This window comes from Electrophorus electricus, chromosome 6 (assembly GCF_013358815.1).
Source record: "Electrophorus electricus isolate fEleEle1 chromosome 6, fEleEle1.pri, whole genome shotgun sequence".
Taxonomy (NCBI): domain Eukaryota; kingdom Metazoa; phylum Chordata; class Actinopteri; order Gymnotiformes; family Gymnotidae; genus Electrophorus; species Electrophorus electricus.
Genome location: NC_049540.1, coordinates 8,225,482 through 8,252,053, shown reverse-complemented (window position 1 = coordinate 8,252,053; position 26,572 = coordinate 8,225,482). Strand labels below are relative to the sequence as shown.

At 44.0% G+C, this 26,572-nt stretch overlaps 1 protein-coding gene across 5 annotated transcripts; it reads right to left on the bottom strand.

Moving 5' to 3' along the window:
• Nucleotides 1-6,216: 6,216 nt before the first annotated feature.
• Nucleotides 6,217-26,168, bottom strand: ass1 (argininosuccinate synthase 1). Of its 5 annotated transcripts, none has more exons than XM_027025863.2 (15): nt 26,077-26,168; nt 25,103-25,242; nt 23,480-23,548; nt 20,652-20,840; nt 20,228-20,284; nt 20,053-20,127; nt 19,495-19,565; nt 19,327-19,357; nt 15,459-15,549; nt 12,537-12,621; nt 11,905-11,969; nt 9,403-9,534; nt 8,264-8,420; nt 6,748-6,813; nt 6,217-6,630 (listed from the first exon to the last, which is right to left on the bottom strand). In XM_027025863.2, exons 2-15 carry the CDS (start codon nt 25,202-25,204, stop codon nt 6,591-6,593), a joined length of 1,230 nt encoding a protein of 409 aa, XP_026881664.2. In that variant the 5' UTR covers nt 25,205-25,242; nt 26,077-26,168; the 3' UTR covers nt 6,217-6,590. The 5 variants fall into 5 exon arrangements, with proteins under 5 accessions (XP_026881664.2, XP_026881672.2, XP_035383037.1 ...); XM_027025871.2 differs by having other exon boundaries at nt 26,081-26,148; XM_035527144.1 differs by lacking the exon at nt 26,077-26,168 and adding an exon at nt 25,775-25,930.
• Between the last annotated feature and the right edge of the window lie 404 nt (nt 26,169-26,572).

Here is a 26,572-nt window from a genome sequence, read left to right as displayed (position 1 = left end):
TGTGAATAAGATATTGCTGTGAGCAGTTTGCTGTTGTGTGTGCAGTCAAAGAATGAATGGATTTGGAATTTGTCCTGTAGGGTACATGTGGAAACATTAAGTGTGAACATCTGGCAAAGTCTCAGGTATTGGTAGAGATGCAAGTTAAATGCGTTAAAATGGCAACAGACTTGAAGCCTGTTTATGCAAAACCTGGCCCTTGCCTGCTACATTTCATTCCGCCCTAATGTTTATTACATGGGATACAATTCTTCGGTATGTGACATATTAGAGTTAGAAGAATGGGGGTACTGCAATTACCTACACAGTACTGTGAGAGAAACAAAAAGTGTGTATGTGTGGAGGTGAGGTGGGTCTGACCCAGAAGGATGCACACATATCACTTTCCAATCAGCCCTGGGCATTCTGTCACCTCTAAAAAAGATGTGAAAAGGAAGGAACCGAGTGGTCCCAGCTAACGTGTCTCACTGACTCCCCCATCCAGTGCAAGTGAAGTTTGGGCTAGATTTTTCTAACATGTGGTTCAAAAAGGAATTTTTGACTGTGGCGCAGAAGTCATATCGTGACATCAAAGAGTCGGTCAGAACCAGGTTGGCTGGAATGCTTATCCAAAGCAGGACGTGCCAGGAAGGGAGAAGTGGAAGGAATAGTAGCCAAGTCTATCGGGATAACTGAATATCAGTAATTGTGGCCTTTCTGAAAGCAGTTAAACATCTGTACAGGGCTGATCAAGTGTCATACTCAAGCCCCCCACCCATTCAAATTCATGAATAATTTTTGTGTGAGTGTCTGCGTATCAGCAGATAATACTTTACACAAAGGGTGTGAGTTGAATTTGGAGTGTCTCAAGACTTCTGGGCTAGCTGCCAAACCACAAAAAAAGACAATTTGCTGCCCTTCAAAAAACGTGTGCCTTTCTGCTCCTGGTGGACAGGAGATATAATGAGAAAATACAAAAAGAGACCTTCCAAAGGCTAAATTTTTCTACCATAGCATGGCAAAAATTTATAATAATGCCCTAAAGCATCACACGTGATATCCAAGCTCAGAATCATAAGTGCAGATTGCACGTTATGCTCCTTTGTATTGATTCATATCAGCTGCATGAGGTATTCATGTAGATGGACGCCCATGTCACATGATATCAGATTAGATTTGAATTGTTAATAGTACATCCTGAGATGTGTTGGGCTGTGGCCTGCAAGCGAGGGTCATGTGGTTTTGTCCTACTTAAAAAATCTATAATTCTATGTTTAAAAAGAACAATATAAACCACAACGAACCACTGGATTAAACACAATACAGAAGAATTTTAACTCATCTAATACTTAGTGAGGCCCACATTTAATAAATTCAAACCAATCATGACTCTTCTGAAGAAAAGGGTCGTTAGTCCCTAAAGTATAAACATAATCTCAGAGATAGGTGTAAAGCAACCATGCATTATGGGCATTTGGTAATAACGCGCTCACTGGTCATTTGTAAATTAAATTCAGGTACGTGACCATAATTTTTCAATTTAGGCAGCGCTATATGTCTCATGTAAGTGAAGAAATTCTTCGGTGGTGTGAGTTGAAACCTTTTCCACTCGGAGACCCAACTCTCTAGACATGCCCCTGTTCCGGCCATCTCCCTATCCTCTCCTTTCTCGTCAGCTCTGCCTCCAACCCCCAACCACTTTGCTTTGAATCATCCGGGAGTCTGTATTTTCAGCGACTCAATTACGCAGGGACCCCGTGGCGAAAATTACGGATGGTTTTTCCACCGTTTCTCTCCTTCCGCTGGGGCGGCTTGACCCCTCCCTGCTGTCCAGCCCTCCCTCCCCTCCCCTTCCTCTCATTCTTTCTCTTTTCTCTCTCTCTCCATCTCTTTTTTTTCCTCTCTCCTTCTCTTTCTCCTCCTTCCAGTCATGTACTTACTCCCCACCTGTCTCATTCTTTTCTTTTCACAGCCCCACAAGTAGAAGTTATTGTGTTGCTATCGGCAACTGAAAGGAAATAATGGGTAAATGGACTTGTTTGTGCAATCCTCTCGCCATGCACTGAGAGGGAAAGAGGGGGAAGCAAAGGAAGAGAGGTAGAGACCGAGAGTGAGAGAGAATCTTTGAACCCATTTTCATTTTCGACTGTCTTTTTCTTGTCATTACTACAAACATCAGGGAGCAAACCTCTATAGCCGATGAGAGCCTTCCGTTCGAGTGGAGCTCAAATACCACTCACTGCAAGCATGTAAACATCATAGAGAGGAGAACTGCTGAATATTTACCCTTCCTGAGTGTAGGACTGAACCAGACTCAAAAACAAGCCGCAACAAAACTTCTGAGGCATACTTTCTTATTATGAAAATAGTTACTCTGAGCTTAATATTAGACTGTTGAAATCAGTAGAAACAATGGTTATAAATATATGATGCATTACAGAAACATAATTAGTTTTATATATATATATATATATATTTTATTTTTTATTTTTTTTACATTTATTTTTATATTTGACATTCTTGTGATCTGTGTAAGCAAACCATGGGCTGCTTGTGGACTCCCAGCCACAGGCCTCTGAAGCTTATGAGGTTTCACTTACTTGCCCTCTAGTGGCAGGTGCACTCATATCATCAAAGTCAGCCACATGCTAGCCACGTGGTGTTCACTGCATTCATCCAACCACACCGCTAACCGTAAATCTACTTTTCTGTAACCTTAAATGGCCTCAACCATCATCTTATCAGCTACATGCTATATGTAAAAACAGTCTTCAGGTAATGGTCCTATTAAACAAATCTATTAAAAACAAGAGACAGTGCTGAAATAGGACCCTTAATGGCCAGACAAGGTTTTGTAGGGACCGGATGAAAGTGCCCACCAGGGCATCACCTTTAACCCACCGAGTTCAAGGCCCAGACCCTGCCAGTTCTGACCACCTAACACAGAGAAAACAAATCGAACCGTGTAATGACGGGCCTGGCAAACAATCCCAGCAGACAGAGGAGCAGCCAACAGCGCGGCTGTGAAGAGCAAAATAAATCTATCAACTCAGATCAATATGCTACATTACTAGCACGCCTGGGGAGACAGACCATGATGCGTTTGTGTATGTGTGTGTGTGTGTGTGTGTGGTGGGGGGTATTCTGTTCAAACATGACACAGCTGGTTATACAAGCACATAATCTTTTCCAAGTCTTAAGAATGGTGAAACCCTTCAAAATCAGATGACACGCAGTTATATTCAGGCAATCGTCCCCTCTCTCTTTCACGCACGCACACACACACACCCTCACAGCCTGCTGATAATGTGTGTGAGGGTTTGTGTTTGTATGCCCATCCTCAGGTAAAAACAGTGCCATGTTAGGACGTCTTTTGGAACTTCACATTTACAAAACTTAAACGAACAGATTACTCATCTATTAGCCTCAGCAAATGCCTACAGTGAATAAGCTTGAAAAGCTTGGCTAAGTTAATCCACTTGCTTTGATAAAAAGCCATTGATTGAGCATGCACCTCCACGGGGGCACAGTGTGAAAGCACATTGACAGGTGAAGCTCGCGGTGCAAAGACTTGTAACCCGAGATGAGGAGGACTCTGAGCAGACCTTACGCAGGCAAAATATTTCTATTTTTCCATCAATATTTTATCACTCGCTCGCCGGAAACATACACACTAAGGATTTGACCGTAATGGCCCACCCATCTGTTTATAGATCTGAGGGAGGAGTGGATGCAGGGGTGCAGACGATGCCCTTTGACAGCAACAGATGCTCAGAGAGGAGCGAACACAGGATCTCAGTGTAGTGCACGGTATCAAGGACGTGCTTTTATAAGAGAGATGGGTGATTGTCTAAAGACTATGTAAATGGCCTGGAAAATGGGAAATGGTCTATAAAGTGCGGGAGGTGCTTGATGTGGCAGATGCAATTTGCACTGATCAGTTTCTGCTATCTGTGAGGCTACAGTTCACTGTCCCCTAAAACGAGGACAGAGCTGTAATTGAAACTAAGGAACAGTTTAATGGACTTATGCTATTGCAGAAGAGCAGTTGCTTAGACATATTATATCACCTCAAATTTGCTTCGATAAAGCATCAGTCTGTGGGGTGTGTTCCGTCTCGCTGTAAATCCAGTAGACAGAACAAAGACCACATGGAGATCATGACATCATTTTCAAACCCATTAGTGCATGGTGCAGATCTTTAGGGCTTGTTAACACTCTTCTTTACTCAGATGTTGCACACTCCTCCACAGTCATAATCACAACACAGATTTACTCAAGCGGATGCATCCGCTAAATGTAACCGTTATCAAATATTTATCATCTTCAACTGAAAAACAATTCATGGTTTCAAACTCAGCTAATTACAAAAAGACTGATAATTCAGATATAATCTCCCCATAGCTCCTCTATGAGAGACTGCTGTCACCTCGTAGCTGGGGGACTCCTATGCTGGAGGCAGGTCTTGGGTTACTCTAATTGGTGGTAATTGACCTGTTGCAGCCATTGTGTCTGTACATGTGATGTCTGGAGCTCATAACAAAGGCAAAAAACCCCAGAGCAATGGCAGGCGAGTCCCTGTCAAAAGTGTTCACTTTTATATATGTAAAGACATCACCAGGAAAGCTTAAAGTTACAATTCAAATACATGCCCTGATATTAATCTGTAAATACGAACACAACTCTGTTCCATCGTCAGCACCCTCATTGTGTCCTCTGGTTGCTTTAAACAGAGACTGGCTGAAAGGGAATGTGATTCTTTTATAGCAGAGGTTCCCACTCATTTCCTCTTTTTCAGATCCCCACGTACTGTGGCCAGGTAACGAGTTCAGCTGCTCTTCCAGTACCTGGGTCAGGTAATGCTGAATGAGAGAATAAAAACAGGACTGTCTGAATTTCATATTTTGAAAAACATTCTTAATCATAGAAAGCATGAGTGGATAAACAGAAACTGTTAAAGAAAACTAAACTAAAAAAGCAATAGCAATATGCCAAAAATGAGACCACGTGTCAGATGCATTCAACACAGCACTAGTCTGGGTATGCTAGTATCACGCCTTTGATTTCTGACAGACGTAACTGCAGAGCATGACGGGCACTGATGAGACCCACTGGTTTCACATACATGAATGAAGCTGCAGAACAATAGGATCCTTTGTGTCCTATACAGGCCTTGAAAGAGCCAGACGAGGGCTCCATTAGTGCTCACTTCGTGTCCACTTGGACTTTCATGTCTCCCCATTGTGTCATTGGCTCCTGAGGGGAGTGGTTAATGAGAGATAATTGGCATAAGGTCAAGGATGATTAATTTCATTGGTCAGGTCTCACCTCTGTCATACCTGACCCGACAGGTGACGCTGTCTGAGTCCCCTTTGAACACTGGGAGATGTCCAGAGACAGAGTGATTTCCCCCTGCCAACTGCTGTTGTATGGAATGACTTCCTGCCAGTGACAGTCAATCACTTTGATGTCCTGCTAGAGCAACAAGACTTCCTTTCCATTACGGACTTCAAACAAGGTAAAAAAAAAAAAAAAGTTGTCGTGCTTTCACAACCCATTTCAGATATGCTGCTGAGATATACTGCTTGTGCTGTTTTCTGACTGCAGTCAGCACAATCATGGTAGGAGCCTGATATTTTGAGTTATGTTGCGATTACTTGTTCGGATTTGTAAGTTGGTGTCTGAAACAAACTCACCACTGCAGTAATGGCTATTCTTTTTAGCTCCCCCACCCACAGTGATAACTAAATCAACTCTCTTTAGGTTCAGACTCATCTGTAAACCCAGCTCCTATCTGAGCTGTATCTCTGAGACGGTTGGCACGTGCATACATCCTGTGTACGTGGTGAGAATCTAGCATACATAACCCGTTTCATCTGTTATGGAGCTCTGCAGAGTGGTGGGTGAGCTCTCCAGCAGTGGATTTGGGCACTTCTGCCTCAGCATCAGCAGTGAAAACCATTTACAAGATGTGCTGCTCTCCCTTTGGAATCATAAGAACACTGAAACGCTGTACCAAGCACAGCCGTGAAAGCTTGGTTAGCTTTTATTAACGGACAACGAACGGTCTTCATGTGACTTGTCTTGTGTACTATAATTTTGGCCATCTCTTCCTACAGTACACTGCAGTTAGTCATCTGGAGCTTTTAATAGTGTGTCTGTCTAATGATCATCTAGTTTACTGTTGACTCTAGGCCTAGAGGTCTTGGAGTTGTGTACATATCACAGACAGCCTTGTTTTGCTTGCAAGTACATCTTTATAAGCTCTGCTCTTTGACACAGGAATGCTCAAGACATTACAAAGCACACATACTATTAAAGACAAATCTCTCTGACAAACTCTTGGGAAGTTTTTACAATCAGAAATAGGACATATTTTGGATTTAAAGAAGGCATCAGTCTCACAGGGATCCATACTGCATGACAAGGTTAGTAATGTTGTCTAATAACCTTTAAACGGGAGCAACAGTAAAACTAAACCTATATAGCAGAATTAATTAATTAATCAATTCATTAATTAATAAGGCCTAACATCTCTGACCAAAACACAAGCGCAAGTGTAGTCCACGGAGCGAGACTGGGTCTTCGTTACTTCAGGAGTGGTGTGAGCTTCACTGATTCAAACCCTGCAATCGGTGATGTTCCCTGAGCCTGAGAAACCAGAGCAATCGGAACAGAGAAAGAAATCAGACAGCAAATCAGACGCTCCCTTTGCAACGGGGCAGACGTAACCTGTAAGAGAGGACGAAGTTGAAGCGTAGGATGCACCTGACTGCGTTGATCCTGATGAAGCCTGAAGCATCACAGGGGTTGTACTCGCCCTGCACGTCCATGCTGGGAGAGAGGGGGGACAGAGATGCGTTACACCAGTTTGGCACAAAGCCCTTTTCCCTCAAAAGGAAGCGCAGACCACAGTTAAAGCCCTAGAAGGCACGGCTGAGTGAAATGGTTGACGGACCCTTTCCTTTCCAGCATGCTGTTTGTAGAGGCGCTTACACAAGTCTGGGAGTTGAGAGAGCAGCCACAGGGTTCTGCGTGTGCAGGACATCAAGGGTCAAAGGAGCAGTGTCTGCAGGAGAAGCGACTACTCAGCTGACTGGTTTTTCTTGCAATTTTCTCCTCAGGTACTTTGTGGAGGTCCAGGCCTACAAGACCCCACAGCATGCAGCAGTGGTTCATGATTTTTCACCATTCAGGTCTTGAGTCACTTCTCTTCTCTGCGGCCTCCATTGTGCAATGACGATGTTCAGACTACTTCCCGGTGCTGGGGTGTGTGTGTGTGGGGGGGGCATTACTATGTTCAGCACACTCCTAACAAGTAACCCAACAATAATGTAACCATTTTGAAATAAGCAGGGGAAGGCAAGCACACATGCACAATTGCTGAATGTAACAAACTGTCAGACCTCTTACTCTGTTGTGTGTGCACACGCATGTATGTCCTAGTGTGTCTTTGTATGTACAGCTGTCTATACAAGTGTCTCTGTAATCGGCAGACCGCCACATTGTGACTTTTCTTCTGGATCAATATGGTGTATGGGGAACACCACTGTGCTAATGACACTCTTTACCGATTCCTGTTGAGTCACCACAGGGGATGTGTGTGAGAGCGAGAGCGCGCGAGAGAGAGCGCGCACATCTTTCCCAGAAATAGGAACGAGAACAATTCTCTCTTCTTTCATGGGGCGTTTTTTCACATTCACTTCTTTATGAACGTCTCATTCAGACACAAAGGACCATCCGCCGAGAGAGCGGCGCAACCCAACACCGGCCCGGCTGCAGGGCCCTGGAGCTGAGCCGGCTAGCGCCCACTGGGGACGACCTTTCAGCCACCCGTCTCCACGCTTAATCGGCATGAAACTGGCTGCTCCCCCACCCCAACAACGCACACCTCTCCCACCGCCACCAGGGCCATTAGCAGAAGATGCAGGCATATGGGGACTTTGCTTTGGTCAGAACTGAGCTTGGCCTGAGGGCACACAGGGGTCAGCACACTGAATGCGCTCACTGTTCCACCAGTACGACACAGAAGGAAGGAGAGAAGAGCGTTAGAAAGAGAGCAACAGAGTGGGGGAGAAAAAAAACTTCAATATGAAATGTTGTTTCATCTCCTAAACGGCTCTGTCTACCTAATTTTTATTTATTTTTTGGACTCAGTACAGATGGTGAGAGCTGGGCAGGGCACAAAAAAAACAAACAAAAACAAAAAAACCCAGCTTGAGCAGATCAGAACATGAGACGTCCATCAAAGCACCCACCCCACCCACCCTCCCCTGACTGTTACCTGACGAGCTCCTCGTTGTACAGGGACTTGGGGGATTCTCTGCCCAGGATGTTGACATTCCCTTTGAACACAGATAGCTGAACTTTCCCCTCCACATTCTCCTGAGACTTGGCTATACAGTGGCGCACATATTCACACTCTGGACTGTACCAAAAACCTGGCAACAAGAGGGGTGAAAACAGCCATTAGTCTAAACAGGAAAGATGTGTTACAGATTTTATAAAACAGCAGGTCTTAAGTACAAATCACCCTCGCCTAAGTGTTTAACGCAGTAATTACAATACTGATACAACACAGACTATTGCACTGCTGTTTCTCTGACTGTAGGATCATTGGTGGCTGTATAATAATGTGTTAGTGGAGGATCCTTCTCAACACAGCTGTGACACTGACATGCATGTATCAGGCACTGTGTTGCTAGAAAGTTTCTACCGGTGAAGGGTTCAAAAGATGGCTAACAAACCCCACACACAGACACACACACTTCCTGTTCCCAACAATCCCCCTTGCTCAGCTGCCTGCAAGTGTGTCCGTCGAGGCTCGCGCGCGCAGGTGTGTGAGCAGCGTGCTGTGGCTGTATGATCCGCACACTGGATCTGGCCGCTACCATTTCCCCAATGTAGTGCTCTAATGAGTTTAATCAGCAGAGACCCCCCCTCCCCCTCCGTTCACACCTTTGTAAGGTGCCCTTACCCCCTTCCCTAGACCTCACCCGTGTGGGTTTAATTGCAGGGGGGCTGATCTGTAATCAGCCACTAATGGGGCCAAATCCTATTATGAGAGGGAAGAGCCAGACCAGAGAGCTACCTGCTGCTACCTGCCACAGAGAGGAGATCACACCTGAGCCAGAAAAAGGGGGAGGAAGGGAGACTGTGTGTGTGTGTGTGTGGGTTGGGGATTAAGCACAGGTTTAAATGCTGTGTTCACACTAGGTTTTTAATCAGCACACAACATCAGTCATACTGTGTTTACCTGGCCAAGCGCAAACCGGAGAAAGACTTAGCTTGCGTTGAAACGATCATGTAATGTGATCAATAATAAGCGAATCAAAAACAAAAACACCCCCTCAAAACACTTTCATATTTCTGTCCCGCAGGCCACTACAGTGTGATTGTAGTGCGAGTGTAATCGCCCCATACCGTTGTATAGGAGCTCGGAGAACTTAATGCCCAGGCCTTGTTTGATCCTGCGCACCTCCCGGTCCATGGTGAAAGCCTCAATGTCCAGGTGAGCATGGTGGAGAATAGTGCCTCCCGGGGTCTCGTAGATACCTGACAGGAGACAGACAAAATACGGCATGAGTTAATTCATCCAAATCAGCCACACCACAGCATTTACCTCAAAGGAAGGAAACGAGATGCATCATGAACAGAAACGGAAGATGTGACGAATGTAAATATCTGTCAAATCAGCTTGTGAAAGCAATAAAGACACACGCTGTGTGCGGAGGAGTGCCGCCAGGTACGGAGGAGACTCAGTGTGGGTTCAGGTCCATGCAGGAACATCAGCGTGACAGGGTCCAGTGACCAACTTGCTGTCCGTCAACTGCTTCGGACACACTGATGAGCTAAAATTACAGGGTAACGGCCCTTTTCTGCCAAGATGTGCCCTGGTCCCTCCTACTCCGCAATTTATATGCCGCGTGTGTGTGTGTGTGAGAGTGAGTGTCACTCAATATGTCCACACAGATTGCGATTGTCATTTTGATTGAAGGCAGTAGATAACTGCACAACTGTACTCCAGGGAAGCACTCATTCAAGCACTAATGCTCACATTCTAGCTGGACAGAACCAGTCAGAATTCCACTGCGCTCAATTCCACCCAAGAGCACCCTGCAGCAGCAGCGCAAACCAATCAGATGAGAAGGAAACAACTGTTTTCGTAAGAACCTTTTTATTCTATAGACAAAGAGAGGCCTTTTTTGAACCTTGGAATCTCGGCAGAGGCTCAGCGCTAAATGACTGCTGTGCTTCGTGCCCAAACAGGACTTAAGAGAAGCTGATCTCTTAAAAGCTGAGGGGTGGCGGCCCTCGTGGGTTTAAGGGGGGATGCAGGCAGAGAGCTAAGAGGAGCATCTGATAACTCTCCCTGCATTAAGCTCCCAAAAGGAACAGCTAGGACAGATTATCCACACAAAAGCCCACTGATTTGCAAGCATTATTCTTTTAAACAGTTGTGTGTGTGTGCGCACGCGCACACACACGTTCATGCAAGTTACTGAGGGTGGGGGGCAGCACACAAGAGAGAGGGCAAGAAAAAGAGAAAGCAAAAAGTGCGTTGTGTGCGCGTGCGCGTAGCTGAGGGGATGGAAGATTAAACTTGCCATATGAAAGGCAATTTGGCATTCTTAGTGTTATCTGAGCAGAGATGCCTTACTCCTAGGCAGTGTGGAATTAAGCGCAGGCTTTAACACTTCAAAAGGCCTAGCTGCAAACACACACATCCCCACACCCCTCTAACACAGCCATCAGATTACACCTAAGGCATGATTGGGTCCAGAAACAGTAAACATTAAGGGCAACTGTTTTAAAAATAAAATAAAAGTGTGACATTTTTTCCCCCACACACACAATCTCGAGATTCAACAGTATATTTGTAAAAGTTTGTGCCCGTCAGAAAACATTCAAGGTGAATGCAAGGCAAAACGTTTTTGTTTGCACAAATTCACCAACAGATACAATAACGGTTTGTGATACTGCCATTATCTGGACTAACTGGTTGTGACTGGTAGACTTTTACGCATTTTAAATACACGTAGCTTGAACAGAAGAGAAACATGATTTCTCAGGCCATGAAAAAAATCCAGGACTTTCCACAACTTTATGATTTGCACCAAAAAACCCCCTCAAAGAACATGTTTACTGGACATGTCTCAGGGTTCTCACCACACGACAGCTCATAGATGCCCAAGTCCCAGACGTGGAATTACTCGTAGTCTCCAGTCAGAGCGAGAGTGACGGAGGCAGCTTGTGTGACACAGATCAGAATCGAGCGTAGTCCTGACTAGACGTTCACGTCTCCGCCCGTCTCAACTGACAGGGACAGCCGTGCTGAGGGCGGCAGACGGCTGCAGCAGGCTCTGCTAATGGCTGGAGGACTGCCCACACGGCTACCACACCTGTTTGCTACCATACTGACGACAACTGTCAACCGAGTCTCATTTCCAATTCCGCACTCCAATAAGCCACTGCCCACTGTACCCACCTTATCAAAAGAACCATCACATACAATCTCTCACTTCATTTCATTCTTTCTGGGACTGTGTTATAAACACATGCTGTCACAGCGTCTTCTGCTACAAATTCTATATATATTTATAATAGACACACACACACACACACAGACAGACAGTTACCTGCTCCCAAATGCTGTCTGAGCTTTTGGGTGAATGACAGACAAAAACACAAAACAAAGAATAAATAAATAAAAACTCCTGGATTTTTAAATTTCTTCCTGTCACTTGGCTGTAAAAGGAAAGTTCTGGGGGGTGAGGAGTCACTCAGCCAGCGAGCACAAGACGCAGGACATTAGTGTGACTGGAGTGAATGAGCTCCATCACAGCACCACAGAGAAGTACTCCGATCCACACGATCCCGGAAAGCACAAGGTCTGAGGGAAATGGGGCCCGGGCAGATGAGTACCTCTGGACTTCATTCCAATGAAGCGGTTTTCCACAATGTCGATCCGGCCAACTCCATGCTTTCCTCTGGGGGGGGACGACACACACACACACACACACACACACGACAATTATTAACTCTCACTCACACACAAACAATTAATTTCTGGCTACCATTTTAAAGGCTTGTTTTGATACATCGAGGAATCATGTGTTATGTGCTCCCTAGCTGCATCTACAGGCTTCTGCTTGTGTCAATTCCATGTCCTCAGTTAACTGATTGCTAGAAACATGTCTTGTTCCCTGCCGTTCCATGTTTCCAGTGTCCTCTTTTATGAACGCCCCATAAAAATAACATGTAATCTGGAGATTTTGTGAATTCATATATAGCACATATATCCATTCATCTTATACTCATAGGTCTTTGCATAAACAGCATTTATGAGTGTTTACATTATAAAAGCCTACTGCTTACACCTGCCCTTTGGTCAAAACCAGGTCACTCATGAGAGAGTTCACTAAAGGCTGACAGTGAACACAGGGTGTATAATTACAACTTATAATTAACGTAAAATGTGTTGGAGCCTATTAACTAGTAGAGTCACTGCTCATCACCTACAGAGACACCAGTATTCTAGTGCTGCCGTAACTTACCCCACTTCATTCAGGTATAAGAAGATCTCCAGAGGCGTGTCCTTGGTTGTGCCATCAGTCACATGGGACACCTTGATTGGCTTACCTGTCAAAGTGAAAATTTGCGTGTATAAAAAAAAACAAACAACCTAGAAGACATGTCCAATAGCATGTTACAGTTATGCTAGCTGATCATATAATTTGGATCTAAGAATGCCAATGAAGTGTCACATTCTTTTAATGTTTTTTTTTTAAAACTGATCATCACTAACAAATGATTGCACCTCTATAGTGTATGTGATGGATCACACCTCAGCACATGTGGGCCAACCCAACGCATGCAGTGTAACAACCCTCAGGAATTAGTGTCCACCAAGAAAGTCTGGAAGCATTTATGTTCAATTACAGTTTACGAAGAGCAGGCAATTTGTCTTGACAATTAAACGCGCACCTAAACTAAACGTAGGGCTAAAGAGGATGAGAGTGCAGGTTTTGAGAGCAGAGGTGGTGCTAGTAGGATTACCTCAGTGGATCCTGAAGCAAAGCACTGATAAATTCAATAGCTTTACTACTTTGAAGGCTGTGAAATTGTGAACAGGCCCTTTCGTAATTAAATTACACACCCCAGCTATTGAGCCAACAACCCTTTACGAGAGAGAGAGCGAGAGAGAGAGTGAGTGTGTGAGCGAGCAGGCGTGAACAAGAATGAGTGTGAAAGAATGTAAGAAGAGAGTGGAAAAAAAAGTTATAATAAAGTAATAAAATAATCACACACCCAAAAAAAACCCCCAAAAAGCAGCCCCCCCCCCCCAAAACATAAGGAATGAATGACATCCCTGCCCTGATAGGTCCAACCAATGAGAGTGCAGCTGCTTGTCCTTTCCTGCTCTGGGATACAGAGAAAAGCCAAGCACTCCTGACCTGTGCCAGCTCTCACGCCAACGGTGCTTGAACTCCTATAAATAAATCACCGTCAGAGGGCTACTTGTTCCTAGCGTGAAATAAGCAGTTTGGAGGCCAAAGGTAGAAGAGCTGTGAGGCTCAAGGGTTGGGGCGTTAGTGAGGGACGAAGGAAAGGGTACAGGGCTCTTTTGAAGAGGAAAACAGAAGAGGGGACAAAAAAGTGCTGATAGGGGTTGAAAACTAACCCCCTCCCACCTCCCCATGCATCTGGGTGCCTCATTAGCATTTAGCATGCTTACAGTTGCCAATCACGTTCGAATGGAGCATTTCAGGTTGCCCTTTCTCGCCCGTGGGTGTAAAAGCCCTGTTAGAATGACACGATATAAAAAGGGCTTGACAAAATATTTTCAGACAAGGGCTTTTGTCGGGTGCCCCATTCCCATCTCCCGGTCGGTGGAGCAGGCTCGCTGGGGCACGGGGCACCCCCAAAGAGCAGGTCTCGCCTGCCTGACAAAGCCTGCCATCCCCCAAAGAGTTAATAATTAGATTAAAAGTTCAAATAAATTAAACCACGGCGTGAACGCGGGAGCCTCTCGGAAGACATTGACCCCCCCCACCCGCGCCTGCACCCAGCCCTGCGTTCTCAACATGGAGCGCATTCATCAGCTTCTTTCCCTCCTCTTCTCCTGCCTCTCAGAAGAACAGCAGCGAGAGACGAACAATGGCACAGAAGACACAGTTGTAGGAAAAATTAAAGGGCTTTACATTCTTCCTCTCGTTCTCTGCCCAGTTTTCAGAGCACAGGAGAGGACACGGAAAAAGAAGGGCGGGGCAGGGCATAAAATGACCAGTGTGGAAAACAGCGCAGAGAAAGTAAAAAGGAATAAGAGAAGAAAAACATGCTTTAAAAAATGTCCTACCCCCCACCCCCTCTTTTTTTTTTCCTTTCTTTTTTTTTTTTTAATTACAGGACTAAGTAGGGTGAAGCAAATTTTTGGGGGCATCAGTAAACCAACATTTCTCATGGACACTAAATGGAGGTGGCTGAAATACCTATGAATACTAATTGCACTTCAGAAAGGATCATAGACCGGCTTAAAGAACACAATAACATCACTGTCTGATCGAATCACATTACCAGTTCACAGGAATCCTGTTTAGTAAAACTGCACTGGGTAGGGGGGTGCATTTACTTAGAAGCCCAAGTGCTTCTAATGTCTAAGGGACTGTTTATTTTAAAGATTATTTTCTTCTTCAGTCTCAATAGGGAAAAGCCCCCCCCCCACCAAAAAAAACCAAAACAAAAAAAAAAAAACCCCCACAAAACAAAAACAAAAAAAAAAAAACATAGCCTAGAGACTCCTAAATGGTATACTTATAGCCATGTGTCACTTCAGGGGGTTGTTCTAATGTAACCAGTCAAGAAAAGGTGATCAGAACCTGTGGTGCGTTTCCAAAAAATGCAGCAACATGCTTGGCGTGAAATTTCAGAGGGAGTGTTTTTGTTTAAATGCAATGAAGCTCCGAGAAACTGCTGCTGACACAAGTATCATCTTGTCATCTTGAACATGCCTAATAAGGGCCTTCTAACTGAAGTGTATAATTAACTAATAAACCATTAGCCTTGTGCATGCATGTCGTTTTTCATTGTGATCAACTATTTGAAGTCTATGGACACACCTATCCAACAGTCAAACACAGGCAAACCTGCTGTGAGCAGCCTGTATGTTGTCGTTGGAAGGGCCCTGGAAGCCCCGTGACAAACCACGGCAACATTTGAACATTTGACTGTTCCTTCTGAACATTCTAAAACCAGCTGCGAAGATGAGCTGTCCAGGTTTGTTGGGTCGGTGTGTTTGGTGTTTTTGAGCCAGTGTTTACCAGTGTTGGTGTTGTGTGGTGTTTAGGCTAGGAGCCTTCAGTACAGGGTTCTTCATAAAGCAACCATATCAAAACACAACAGTGGGACCACTTCCCATCTCTCTCACACACACACACACACATACACGACAGAACACACTCATACAGCCCCGTACCTACCACTTTTAAACTCCATCTCCAGCATGTCTGGTGTGTTAGGAGATTGTTCAGGGTTCTTGGTCATTAGGTACAGGTCAGATGGAGCATGGCTCTGCAGAGAATGAAAGAACAGTCATAGAAAACATTCGCTAGAACGAGGACATTGTGACATTGGTGTTCCATTTTCCTCAGTGCTACACTGCAGCACTGTGGTGATGGTGGGGGCATGTGAACCAGCCTCAGACATACAAAAGGTATAGATATATACTTATAGATATATATTCTCACAGATGTTTCCTGTTGACAGTCTCCTTCCCGCCTACTTTTTTGAAGAAATGTTTTCAGAAGAGTGCCACAAAAGAAGGGAAATCAGAGCGTGGAGGCTCTCTCATGAATGGGGTGAGGTGTGTGTGTGTGTGTGTGTGTGGGGGGGGGGTGCTTGTGTCAGGCGATGGCACCCCCTGCCAATTACCCGACATTACATCGCCACGGCAGACACGATGTGTCGGGAGCTGAAGCAAATTGCAGGGGAACTATGCAAAATAACTACTGGGTGCATTTAAATGGAAACCTTTACCAGACAAACATCATCACTCCATAACTAATCTCGCTCAGTCGACGACGTGTCCAAACGAGCGGCGCACTCTATACCTTTAACTAAACGGCAGAGCTGACCGCCCAGTGGCGCCTCCGTTATTTTCCACATCACCGCTCTCTGCCACAAGCTAAAACAATAAGTGCTGAGAGGAAGGCCATTCGAAGCAAATGTTTCCAGCACGAAACCAGGCACCGAGAATTTCTGACTAAATGAAGTATTTATTCAGAAATTCTCAGTGCCTGGTTTCGTGCTGGAAAAATTTGCATGCAAAGCATGTGGGAAGTGTCACCCTTCCGACACACTTTGGATGGTTAAAATGAGCTCAAGTTCAACTCACGAATTCTAAGTATACATTTGTAAAGGAGAAAGGCAGCCACTCCCAGACTGGAACCCAGCTGATCCAGGTAGCAACATGAGCTCTGACCTCCAGAGCAAAGCGCCAGTTCTTTGGTACGGCATCCAGAACATGTTTACCTTCCTCAGTAACTCCCTTCTTCCTTCAGGAGGTGAAGGTCTCCATCATAACTGTTATTATATTTGCAGTAGTCAATTTAATTAATGTTGCGGTTTAAACATGTCAACGTAGGGGACACCAACTATAAAGTTAATGGCACAACAGGTAAATCTGGACAGCTTTTGACAGTCTCTCAACCTTCTGTAATACTCAAGAGACTTCATAAGAACCAATAACCCCAGACAAAGTCTTTTCACAGCTGAATGGGGCCAACCAGCAGCAAGCCAGCCCTACGGCCAAACTTCAACACAGAGCTCAGCACACAATACCACCAGGTCCAGAGGGAGAAAGGAGGGGAGAGAAGGCCAGACACAGATAGCGTATGACCAGATCAATGAATTTCAATTCCAGCACCCTGCAGGTGGAGCAGGCCCTGCTGCATGCTGCTGAAGGTGGGGATGTGGATAGAGGGGGTGGGTGGGGCATTGGTGGCAAATGGCCCGTGAACTGCAGCGCCTCGTCTCTGCAGCGCGGCTCTTTATCGGGGGCCCTGCCCGTATTGTTGTCCTCTGGGGGCGGCTGAAAGCTCTGCCGTGAAAAAGCAACGTCGCATGAACTCTGAGCCAGTAAATTTCTCACTTTCCACATGTTAGCTGCCTCATTGCCTTTCAATCAAAGCCCCGAGGTGAAAGTGAGGGAGAGAGAGGTGGAGAGTGAACAACGGGAAAAAAAAAGAAAAGAAATGGGAGCGGAGGGGCAGGACCAGGCGAGGATGGAGGGACAGCAGTGAGAGGCAGAGCGTCCACATCAGAGCACTGGACTGGAAGTGACGTTTAAATTGACTATTGCTCTCTATCTGGTGCATGTTGCTGGTAAATTGAAGGGGGGGGGGGGGGGGGGGTGATCAGGGGATGGCTTGCATTTTAACCAGAAATGTTTGGGGAGCAACATGGTGCGTGAGCGCACACACACGTTTGTGTATGTTTTTCACACCCATGGGTGCCACAGTAGTGTAAATCAACTTGTGATTAAATATAACCCAATTTCTGGGAAAGCACTAAATATTCAATTTGTTTAATACAACAAAAACAAAAACAAACCAGCCACCCGAAAGACAAAGCAAAACAAAAAAAAAATCCTTGTAAGTAAAATAAAATGTTGACTGGCAGCATTAGAATGACTTGGTTAAAAGTGAAAAGTCAGATATCTTCTGCAAGATCACATGTGCGTAACTTGATGATCCCCTAGAAAATCAACAAACACTCCATGTAAAGGAACAGTGTTCATTACATGTCATTTAGACATTATTCATTTTACATTACACTGCCTCCTTCACCATCGAACATTTTTGCATTTTCTGATTCAGGTAGCTAAAAAAGTTAATGCACACCTCACACTAATACACCATTATATAACACCACCCAGCAAACAGACCCTACAGGGGTGGAGGAGTTCATGAAAAAGTATGTACCCTATGAAAACCAACCAACCAGTCCCACCATCTTAATTCAAACCAGATAGTGAATTATGCTAATAGTTGTGTAACTGTACTGGGTCTGACCTGGCCACACGATTGCCCGCCTGACTCAGTCAGCATTTAACTAAGGAGAAACAAGCAAGAACTAAGAGCGATTCTTGTATGGCTTCCAAAAATGACCACACAGTGTTCCCTCTGGACAAAGTCTTGCCTGCTGCACGTCGGAAGATGTTCATTTCCTCTCAGCGACACTTCAGAGCAACAAGTCACGCCAAAGGTCTCTTTGTATTTACAAAACAACATCATCTCCCTTTCATGTGTGTCCTCTGGTCATTCTAAGCTAGACTAGGGGTTAAAGGACAGGGGATAAGTCTTTAACTGGTCAGAGGTGCTATTTTAATGACTTCTAATTTGGCTGCAGGACATATCTAGGGTTGAATTGGAGTGGGGGTGGGGGGGGATGGTGTTACTGCCTGTGTCAAACATACACTGAAATGTAATAACTAATTTTATTACTAAGCAAATAACAGACCTTTCATCCAGTTGCTCTGATAAACACAAAGGGGCAAGGTCTAAGTGTCACGCGGTAATATCAAAGCGCCCGATGAGCACCCCACGTAGGGACTGAAGGTCTGCTGCCCTGGTGACCAAGGTCCCTCTGCACACGCCGTCGCTTGGCCAGGCCGCACCAGCGCCAAACCTCACACGCACTCTCCGCACTTCTCCCCTCACACTCACTTTTTCCACCACTTTCTTCACTCACCTTTCTCCCTCACTCACTCATTCATTCTCTGCCTCTGAAATATTCACTCACTCAACTCTTTCCCTCGCTCCCCACGTCTCTGTGACGGAGATCTTTGTACTGTTAACGGTGACATCTCAGTGTCACGGTAGCACCCTGAAAGGGTTCCCCTCCCACGTCGAGGCCCGAGGGGCCAGGAGGCCCAGCTGGCCTGCACATTCCCATGAAATCAGGAATTAGCCAGGGCCGCTGGGAGGACAGGTCACTGTCTGTCCCAGGCCCATCCAAGGGCCAACGGCGAGTGGCAGAAAGGACCAACACAAAGGCCAGCGAGAGAGGAGAGAGAGGAGGTGCTGGAAGTGTGGGGAGAGGTGAGCGGGGTACACGAGGACGCCTGCACTCTGAGCGAGCGCTCCGCTTGAACACGGCAGCTTGGGATGGGGTGTAAACCAGCCAAGGCAATAGAACACTAATATTGCATCACTTCCATCAGTCTCACACACACACAAAACAAATTAATTGTAGAATTATATAATGATTAAAACAAAACATATGCCATTCAAAATTGATCAAATTTAAATGTTTTTTGAGAGCTTGGTGATAGAGAAGGTCTCTTACTTTGGGATTTTCCAGTATTCCAGACTCGTAACTGTGGGGGGAAAAATAGAGAGTCCAGCTTTTCTCTAGTCCCTTTGTAATTCAGTGTCATCTTCCAATACAGTTAAAATTAAGGTGCAGAGCCTCCAAACTCAGGTGTGTTTCCAGTTTTCGGGTGCAAGATCTCACCTGATATGCATGAGGTTGGCGTCCATGCTCCAGGGGGCTTTTGGGGTGACAGGAACAGGAATACCATGTTTCTGAAACCAGATGCAGAATCCATCAATAACATCAGGTTTTCTTCTGCTGTAAATTATTTTAAAATACTGAAAACACTATAATAAATAAATGAAAATCAGCAGTGTGCTAAGAGTATCTGAGCACAACGCTGAAATGGCTATAAAGAATGTCCAAGCGCCCCCTAGTGGACAAAGCATGTAACTTCTAGCAATATGGAAAAATGGCACTGTCCCATCAGAGGTGTGGGAGATATTTCAGCATAAAATTCAGTTGAACCCTGGGGTTGGGGGTCTTTTAAAGATAAATAAAATGGCAAACTCTAGGCTGTAATAATTAGTGGCAGTTATTTAGTAGGTCTTGGGCCAAGTCAGTCAGCATAGTTAAACATCAACACTTGATTAAAACAAAAGCAAAACAACACCCCCCACAAAATATGGCCACTAACATCTACCTATATCTGGACAGAATGCACAAGTCTGCCAGGAACGCTGTTTACAGATATGATACCTCTGCATATTCCATGAGGTCCTTTCTGCCTTTGAAACGGTTGTAAAATTCCGGGATCCTCCACGGAGCAATGATCTGATGAGAGAAACACAAACAAAGCAACTGTAAGAAGTGAAGAAGCAAGAGTAGAGAGTGCATGGACCACATAAGCAACGAGGAAGCTTCCAGTGCTTACCTTTACATCTGGGTATAGCGCATAGCAGGTCAGCTCAAATCGAATTTGGTCATTGCCCTAAAATGGAAATAAATGAATAGATTAAAACAAAAAACAAACAAACAAACAAACAAACAAACAAACAAACCCCACAACCACCCGCACCAGGACTAGGCTGAATTAACGGGCTCTTAGTCTTTAATGGAGTGATATATCTCCATCTAGTGGCCAAAAATAAGCAACACCAACTCATGCGACAGTCATACTTCTTCAGTGAATACTAGGACTTGGACACAGACAGACACACACACACAGACAGACAGACCTTAACTGCCATCCCCATTTCACTCCCAAGAATGGCTAGCTCCAGGTGCACAGGTCTGGACACCTGTACATGAACTGTAGATTCTGGTAGGGAACAGGTACACTGCGCGCAGACACTCACCTTCCCCGTGGCCCCATGAGACACGAACTGGGCGCACTCCTTTTGGGCGATCTGAACCTGGCGCCGGGCGATGCAGGGCCGAGCAATGGAGGTGCCCAGCAGGTAACGGTCCTCATAAATGGCGCTGGCCTGCACTGAGGGCCAGATGAACTCCTCCACAAACTCCGCTCGCAGGTCTTCTATGAACACCTGCCGCCCAGCACCACACCCAACAAAAATCTCAATTTACAAGAAATCCAAGAGTATTAAATATTTAGGTAATCTGACATGTGGGTCAATTCTAAGATTCTAGTCACTCGGAGGGTAAACACATTCAAGCAAGTTCAAATGCAGCTCAGTGTGGTTTATGCAGTAAGAGTTAGGACTGAAAAGTTTCCTCGAGAAACTCAATTACTAAAAAACATCAATGCAAACGCCATGGTACCTCGCGCAAATTATGTGCAAACAGTACATTAAGATAAAAATATTCAGTAGATGAATACAAGGCCTGCTAACAACAAAAATGTGTGAGCATACCAACAACATTTTGGTGAGGTGATACAGTACTACTCCTACCGCAGAAGAGGATAACATGAAGCCAAAAGTGACTTTTCTGAAGTATTTTTGCACATTTTCCTCCATCATTAACAAGCAGTGGAGAAGCTATGAATAAGCTCCCAAAATCTAGCATCTTCATAGAAGTAAGATTGATAAACTACAGACTAAAAAGCAGACATCCGAGTCGAGTCACTACCATCCTGCTTTTTGGTACGACTGCAGACAGTAGAGGTCCACACAGCAGGGTGCTCATACATGACTCGGGAGGTTAAACAGTTCTGCTGCTGCTAGTTTATGGAAGGAGAGCCTGCAAAGTGGCTAGTGCGCTACCTATGTGAAATTATTGAATTGTACCGAAGCAATTTCTCAGCTTGTTTATTCGCAGACATTGAATTTTACATTTTTTGATCTATGATCCAAGTATGTATAGTTGTGTTCAAAATAATAGCAATCCAACATGACTAACCAGATCAATCACTGTTTTTGGTAGAAATTACATTACTACATATCAAATAACTTACCAGTTGGTGTAGTAGGGTAATAGAAAACCATCAGACCCAACATTCATGATATGCAAGCTCCAATGCTTTAAAATGCAAGGCAGAACCAAAGAAACGTGGAAGAAAACCGAAGACTACCATTCGAATGGATCGAAGAATAGCCACAATGGCAAAGACTCGGCCAATGATCAGCTCCAGGGTGATCAAAGACGGTTTGAAGTTACCTGCGAGTAGTGTGACAATTAAAAGATGCCTGTGTGAAGCTAATCTATCGGCAAGAAGCCCCCCACAAAATCCCACTGCGTAAAAAAGACATGCTGAAGAGGATACAATTTGCCAAACACCACATGGACTGGCCTAAAGAGAAATGGAGAAACATTTTGTGGACTGATGAAGATTGTTCTTTTTGGATCCAAGGGCCACAGACAGTTTGTCAGACGACCCCCAAACACTGAATTCAAGCCACAGTACACTCTGAAGACAGTGAAGCATGGTGGTGCAGGCATCATGATATGGGGATGTTTCTCTTACTATGGTGTCGGGCATATATTTATCGCATACCAGGGATCATGGATCAGTTTGCATATATCAAAATATTTGAAGAGGTCATGATGCCTTACGCTGAAGAGGAAATGCTCCTGAAATGGGTGTTTCAACAAGACAATGACCCCAAACACACCAGTAAGCGATCAGCATCTTGGGTCCAGACCAACAAAATTAAAAGTTATGGAGTGGCCAGCCAAATCCCCAGACCTTAAACTGATAGAAACCTTGTGGGGGGACATCAAAAATGCTGTTTCTGAGGCAAAACCAAGAAATATAGAGGAATTGTGGAAAGTTGTCAAATCATCCTGGGCTGGAATACCTGTTCACAGGTGCCAGAAGTTGGTCGACTCCATGCAACACATGTGAAGCAGTTCTCAGAAACAGTGGTTATACAACTAAATATTAGTTTAGTGATTCACAGCAATGCTAAATCCTAAAGACTTATACAGTTTATACAGTAGCTATTTGAGTTTGTGAAGAAAAATGCAGACATTGTATACAGTAAATATGAGTTTGTGAAGAAAAATGCAGACACTGCTATTTTTTGGAACAGCCCAATATTCATTTTCCTTCATTTTCTGTAAAGTAATTAAAAAATTGATACATTTTTCTTCATGTAATGATTACAATATGAAGCGTTCCCAATGCAGGGAAATAAAAACTATAAGGATTCTGAGCTTTACTCACGTTTTTAAACACACTGCTATTATTTTGAACACAACTGTATAGTGTTAGGAAATCATCTTTTCTACACTAGGGAAATAAACTGCTGTGTTCTGAGAAATCTAGATAACCAACAAGAGTTTTCAAAAACTTTTTCACACAAATGTTGAGGCCCACTTAGTGCACTGTAAAGTAATAAATGGTAAATTAACTCGTTTTACCTGGTTTATGTTTTTCATGTGGTGTAAACTAAGTTATTTTATGTTCGCCATTCTGATTAATCATTAAGCTTCTCCAAACCTTCTTTGACAATGTTTAACGACTCCATTCAAAACCAGATATTCCACCCACAGGAGCAGAAAAGGTCATGTGAAAAATAGCAATATATATTTTTAAATAATTTAAAATTCATTATTTTTATTTACTTATTTTTGCACTTCAGAAAACATTTTATTTAACCACTTATTCTCTTTTGCATTTCTTATCCAATAACTCGATTTATTGATAGACTACTCAATTGCTAGTATAAACCATTACTGCAGCCCTGTTAAGAGCGTTTACAGTATTCAGGGACTGAATCACCTTTTTGGCTCCCAGCCTCTCTGCTTTCTTCCGAGCAGCATCAAAGTCTTCATCTTGTCCAATATTGGCCTACAGAGAAAAATACCAAAAAATAAGAATAAGAATAAAAATAAATAAAGGGGAAAAAGGCAACGTGGCAATCAGCCCAGAGACAACAGGTTTATTTATTTATTTGTTACATTTATATGGAGCCTTCCTTGTACCCATGGTCAATTCACAAGTGACGGGAGGAGGAAAACAAGGAGGTTTGAAGGTGAAGTTTGACACTGGTGGAGTTTTGCCAATCAGCACTTGTGCCAAATAAAGCAAAGGCACGTCAAACGACATTGTTCGTTTTACTGTTATGAACTTATGCAAAGGAAAAGAGGAAAAAAACCCCACCACACCATAATGTTTAATTGTTTGAGCTTTATTTAACTAAAACAAACAAACAAACAAAAAACACCACTAGTTCACACTCACTCTTTTGCTCGCTCTCCATATCTGTGACAGATCTTTGTACTGTTAACGGCAACATCTCAGTGTCACGGTATCACCCTGAAACGGGTCCCCTACCACGTCGAGGCCCGAGGCACCAGGAGGCCCAGCACATTCCCATGAAATCAGGAATTAGCAGGACCGCTGGAAGGACAGGTCACTGCCTCTCCCAGGCCCATCCAAGGGCCAACAGCGAGTGGCAGAAAGGACCAACACAGAGAGTGTGGTTTTGGAAGTGTGAGAGGTGAGTGAGGTTCGTGAGGACACCTGCACACTGAGGGAGCGCACTCACAAAAGAACACTAGTTCACTAAAACCTAACACTAACTGCCAATATCTTGGTGAAATTCAGAGTGAGGAATCTTCTGTGATATTTCGATTGTTGTTTTGGTTTTCCTTTGATTCAGCAGAACATTCAAAGGGAAGTAGTATTTATTGCTTTCAGCAAAAAAAATAATTAAATCCACCTAACTGGCATGTGCTGTTTTAAACTGAAAATGCCATTTTAAAAAATCCCTTTAAAAGCCTCACAGACATGTTTATGCCCAACACCAGCAGGAAGGCAAGCTAAAGAAGATATAAATGTATAAACTCTTATAAATGTGGCCTGTTCTACAGGCTCAAAACTAAAAAGGTACCATTGTGCTCCCTTCCCTGCCATGAGTCTTATGATGCTTTTGTTCTTAGGAAGTTGCTTTTCTAGCGCAGTCAGGCCACAAGTTATTTTGAGTAAACTGGCATAAAGCCGGAATTTGGAAAGGAAAACACTGCGAGCACTGACAGAGACCATGCATTATTCTCTGTGCTGCCAGCTGTGCGATTCTAAAAGACAAAAAACACATTACAGATGGCTCCAAAACCTCTCAATTCCCGTCTTATTATTCAAACAGAATACAGTGAGAGGAAAGTCATTCACGCATGATTCATCATTGTCAGTGTGCCAGTAAAATAACTTGCAGTGCAATAAACTCAAACTCTCAAATAATGTTCAAAGTACATTTATCGAATTTCTGGGACCATCAGGCAGGGCTGTCAAACTAAGCACTCAAAAGTATTGACTTCTCTACTAGGGACTCACTTATTACATAGCTTAGTAGCTGACCAACAGCTAAAAATGTACAAATAAAATGCGCAGTTAAACACTCACCAAATACGCGATGACATCGTAGCCTTGTTCCTTGAGCCACACCAAGATGCAAGATGTGTCCAGCCCACCGCTGTACGCCAGAACAACTGTGCCTTTGGACATTTTTCACCTTTAATCGCTTTCCTCAAAGCTACAATGACCTGAGGTAAACAGAATGCACATTTACATCGAGAGGACCGTGATTAAGACGGGACCTTCAAGAGTGGTAGGTAAGAATTAAAAACAAAACTACTCCTCAGCGCTAAAACACTCACGAATTATTTGCTCACCTAACGCACAAGCAAATATACAACGTGTTTCAAAGATGAATCTTATTGCATTTCCGCAGTGATTCAGCAATATGAGACTACTCAGGCTTTCGTCAGCCTAACAGGACACAGACCGCCAAACGCCACATCACTACAAACGCGACTAGCCAACACAAAAAAAGCTTGTTAATGTAACTTACTTTGCGTTGCTTGTGTATTGACTAGAAGATTTTAAGTTAAGGATACACTAATGCGGAATACCGCCTGTACTGTCAACATCTTTTCCCTTCCTCAAAGGACTGTAATTTATTAACGTTTCTCGACTGACGTGTTAGACATTTGGGAATAACCGTTACCTAGCCAACACACTTCTTTCCGCGGGCTGCTAATTTAAGCCATACAATTGACTGAAAAAATTACTAACCAGTTATAACCAGTTGCGATATGTTTAAGCATCGTAACGTAGGTCTAAATTTAATTAAAATGGACGGAAAGTAAAAATATGAAACCACGCGTGGTTAGAGGCGCCATGCTAGTTAGGCAAGTTAGCTAGAGGAACCTAAAGGAGCATGTGAGGCTTAGCAACAAGCTGCCCTAGCTAGATGGCTACGTCTAAAACAGATAGCGCAATATCATCTACGAACAACCAGTGCTGCAATCACGGCAAGAACTACAACAACAACAAAAATAAATAAATAAATCATTTTTAGAGAATTCGGCACTCACCGACCTGCAGAGGAGTGCAACCTACTTTCCCTCGAGTTCGTGTCCCGGGAACCAATCACGTGACATAGCCTCGTGACATTTCCTTTAAAATGATTAACTAGAATCTAATTTCCATTAAGAAATAAACATGCTCGGCAACCTGTTGACTCTCCGCCAACAATAATTAAGGCAAATCTGAGGGCAAAAAGGGGTATTAACAATGTGGAACCAATAAAGTGCCAGTGAGCGTACATCCTCCTGACTACCAGCGGTTCAATTTTGTCCTTTCTAGCATACATATTTAGACTTAAATAATATAATATAATTACTGCGCTAACTCCTTTTGTTCTTTAAAGAGGACATTTAGAACTTTTAAATGATAGCAGTGTTATGGGGTGGGGCTTTGGCAAGTTCTTCTTTTAAAAAAATGGCCTCCATCAGCACAAGCTGCTTTTATGGAAAGAAGAAAAGTAATTGCTTATTAATTATCATTGAGAAAATTTTGTCTTGAAATGTT

Excerpts from the sequence above, each read along its gene's own strand:
- ass1 (XM_027025863.2), bottom strand. The coding sequence starts at position 25,204 with ATGTCCAAAGGCACAGTTGTTCTGGCGTACAGCGGTGGGCTGGACACA. Across the intron at positions 20,128-20,227 it reads CGCTATACCCAGATGTAAAG|ATCATTGCTCCGTGGAGGAT; the intron begins GTAAGCACTGGA and ends TTCTCTCATCAG. Across the intron at positions 12,622-15,458 it reads GGAGATGGAGTTTAAAAGTG|GTAAGCCAATCAAGGTGTCC; the intron begins GTAGGTACGGGG and ends TCACTTTGACAG.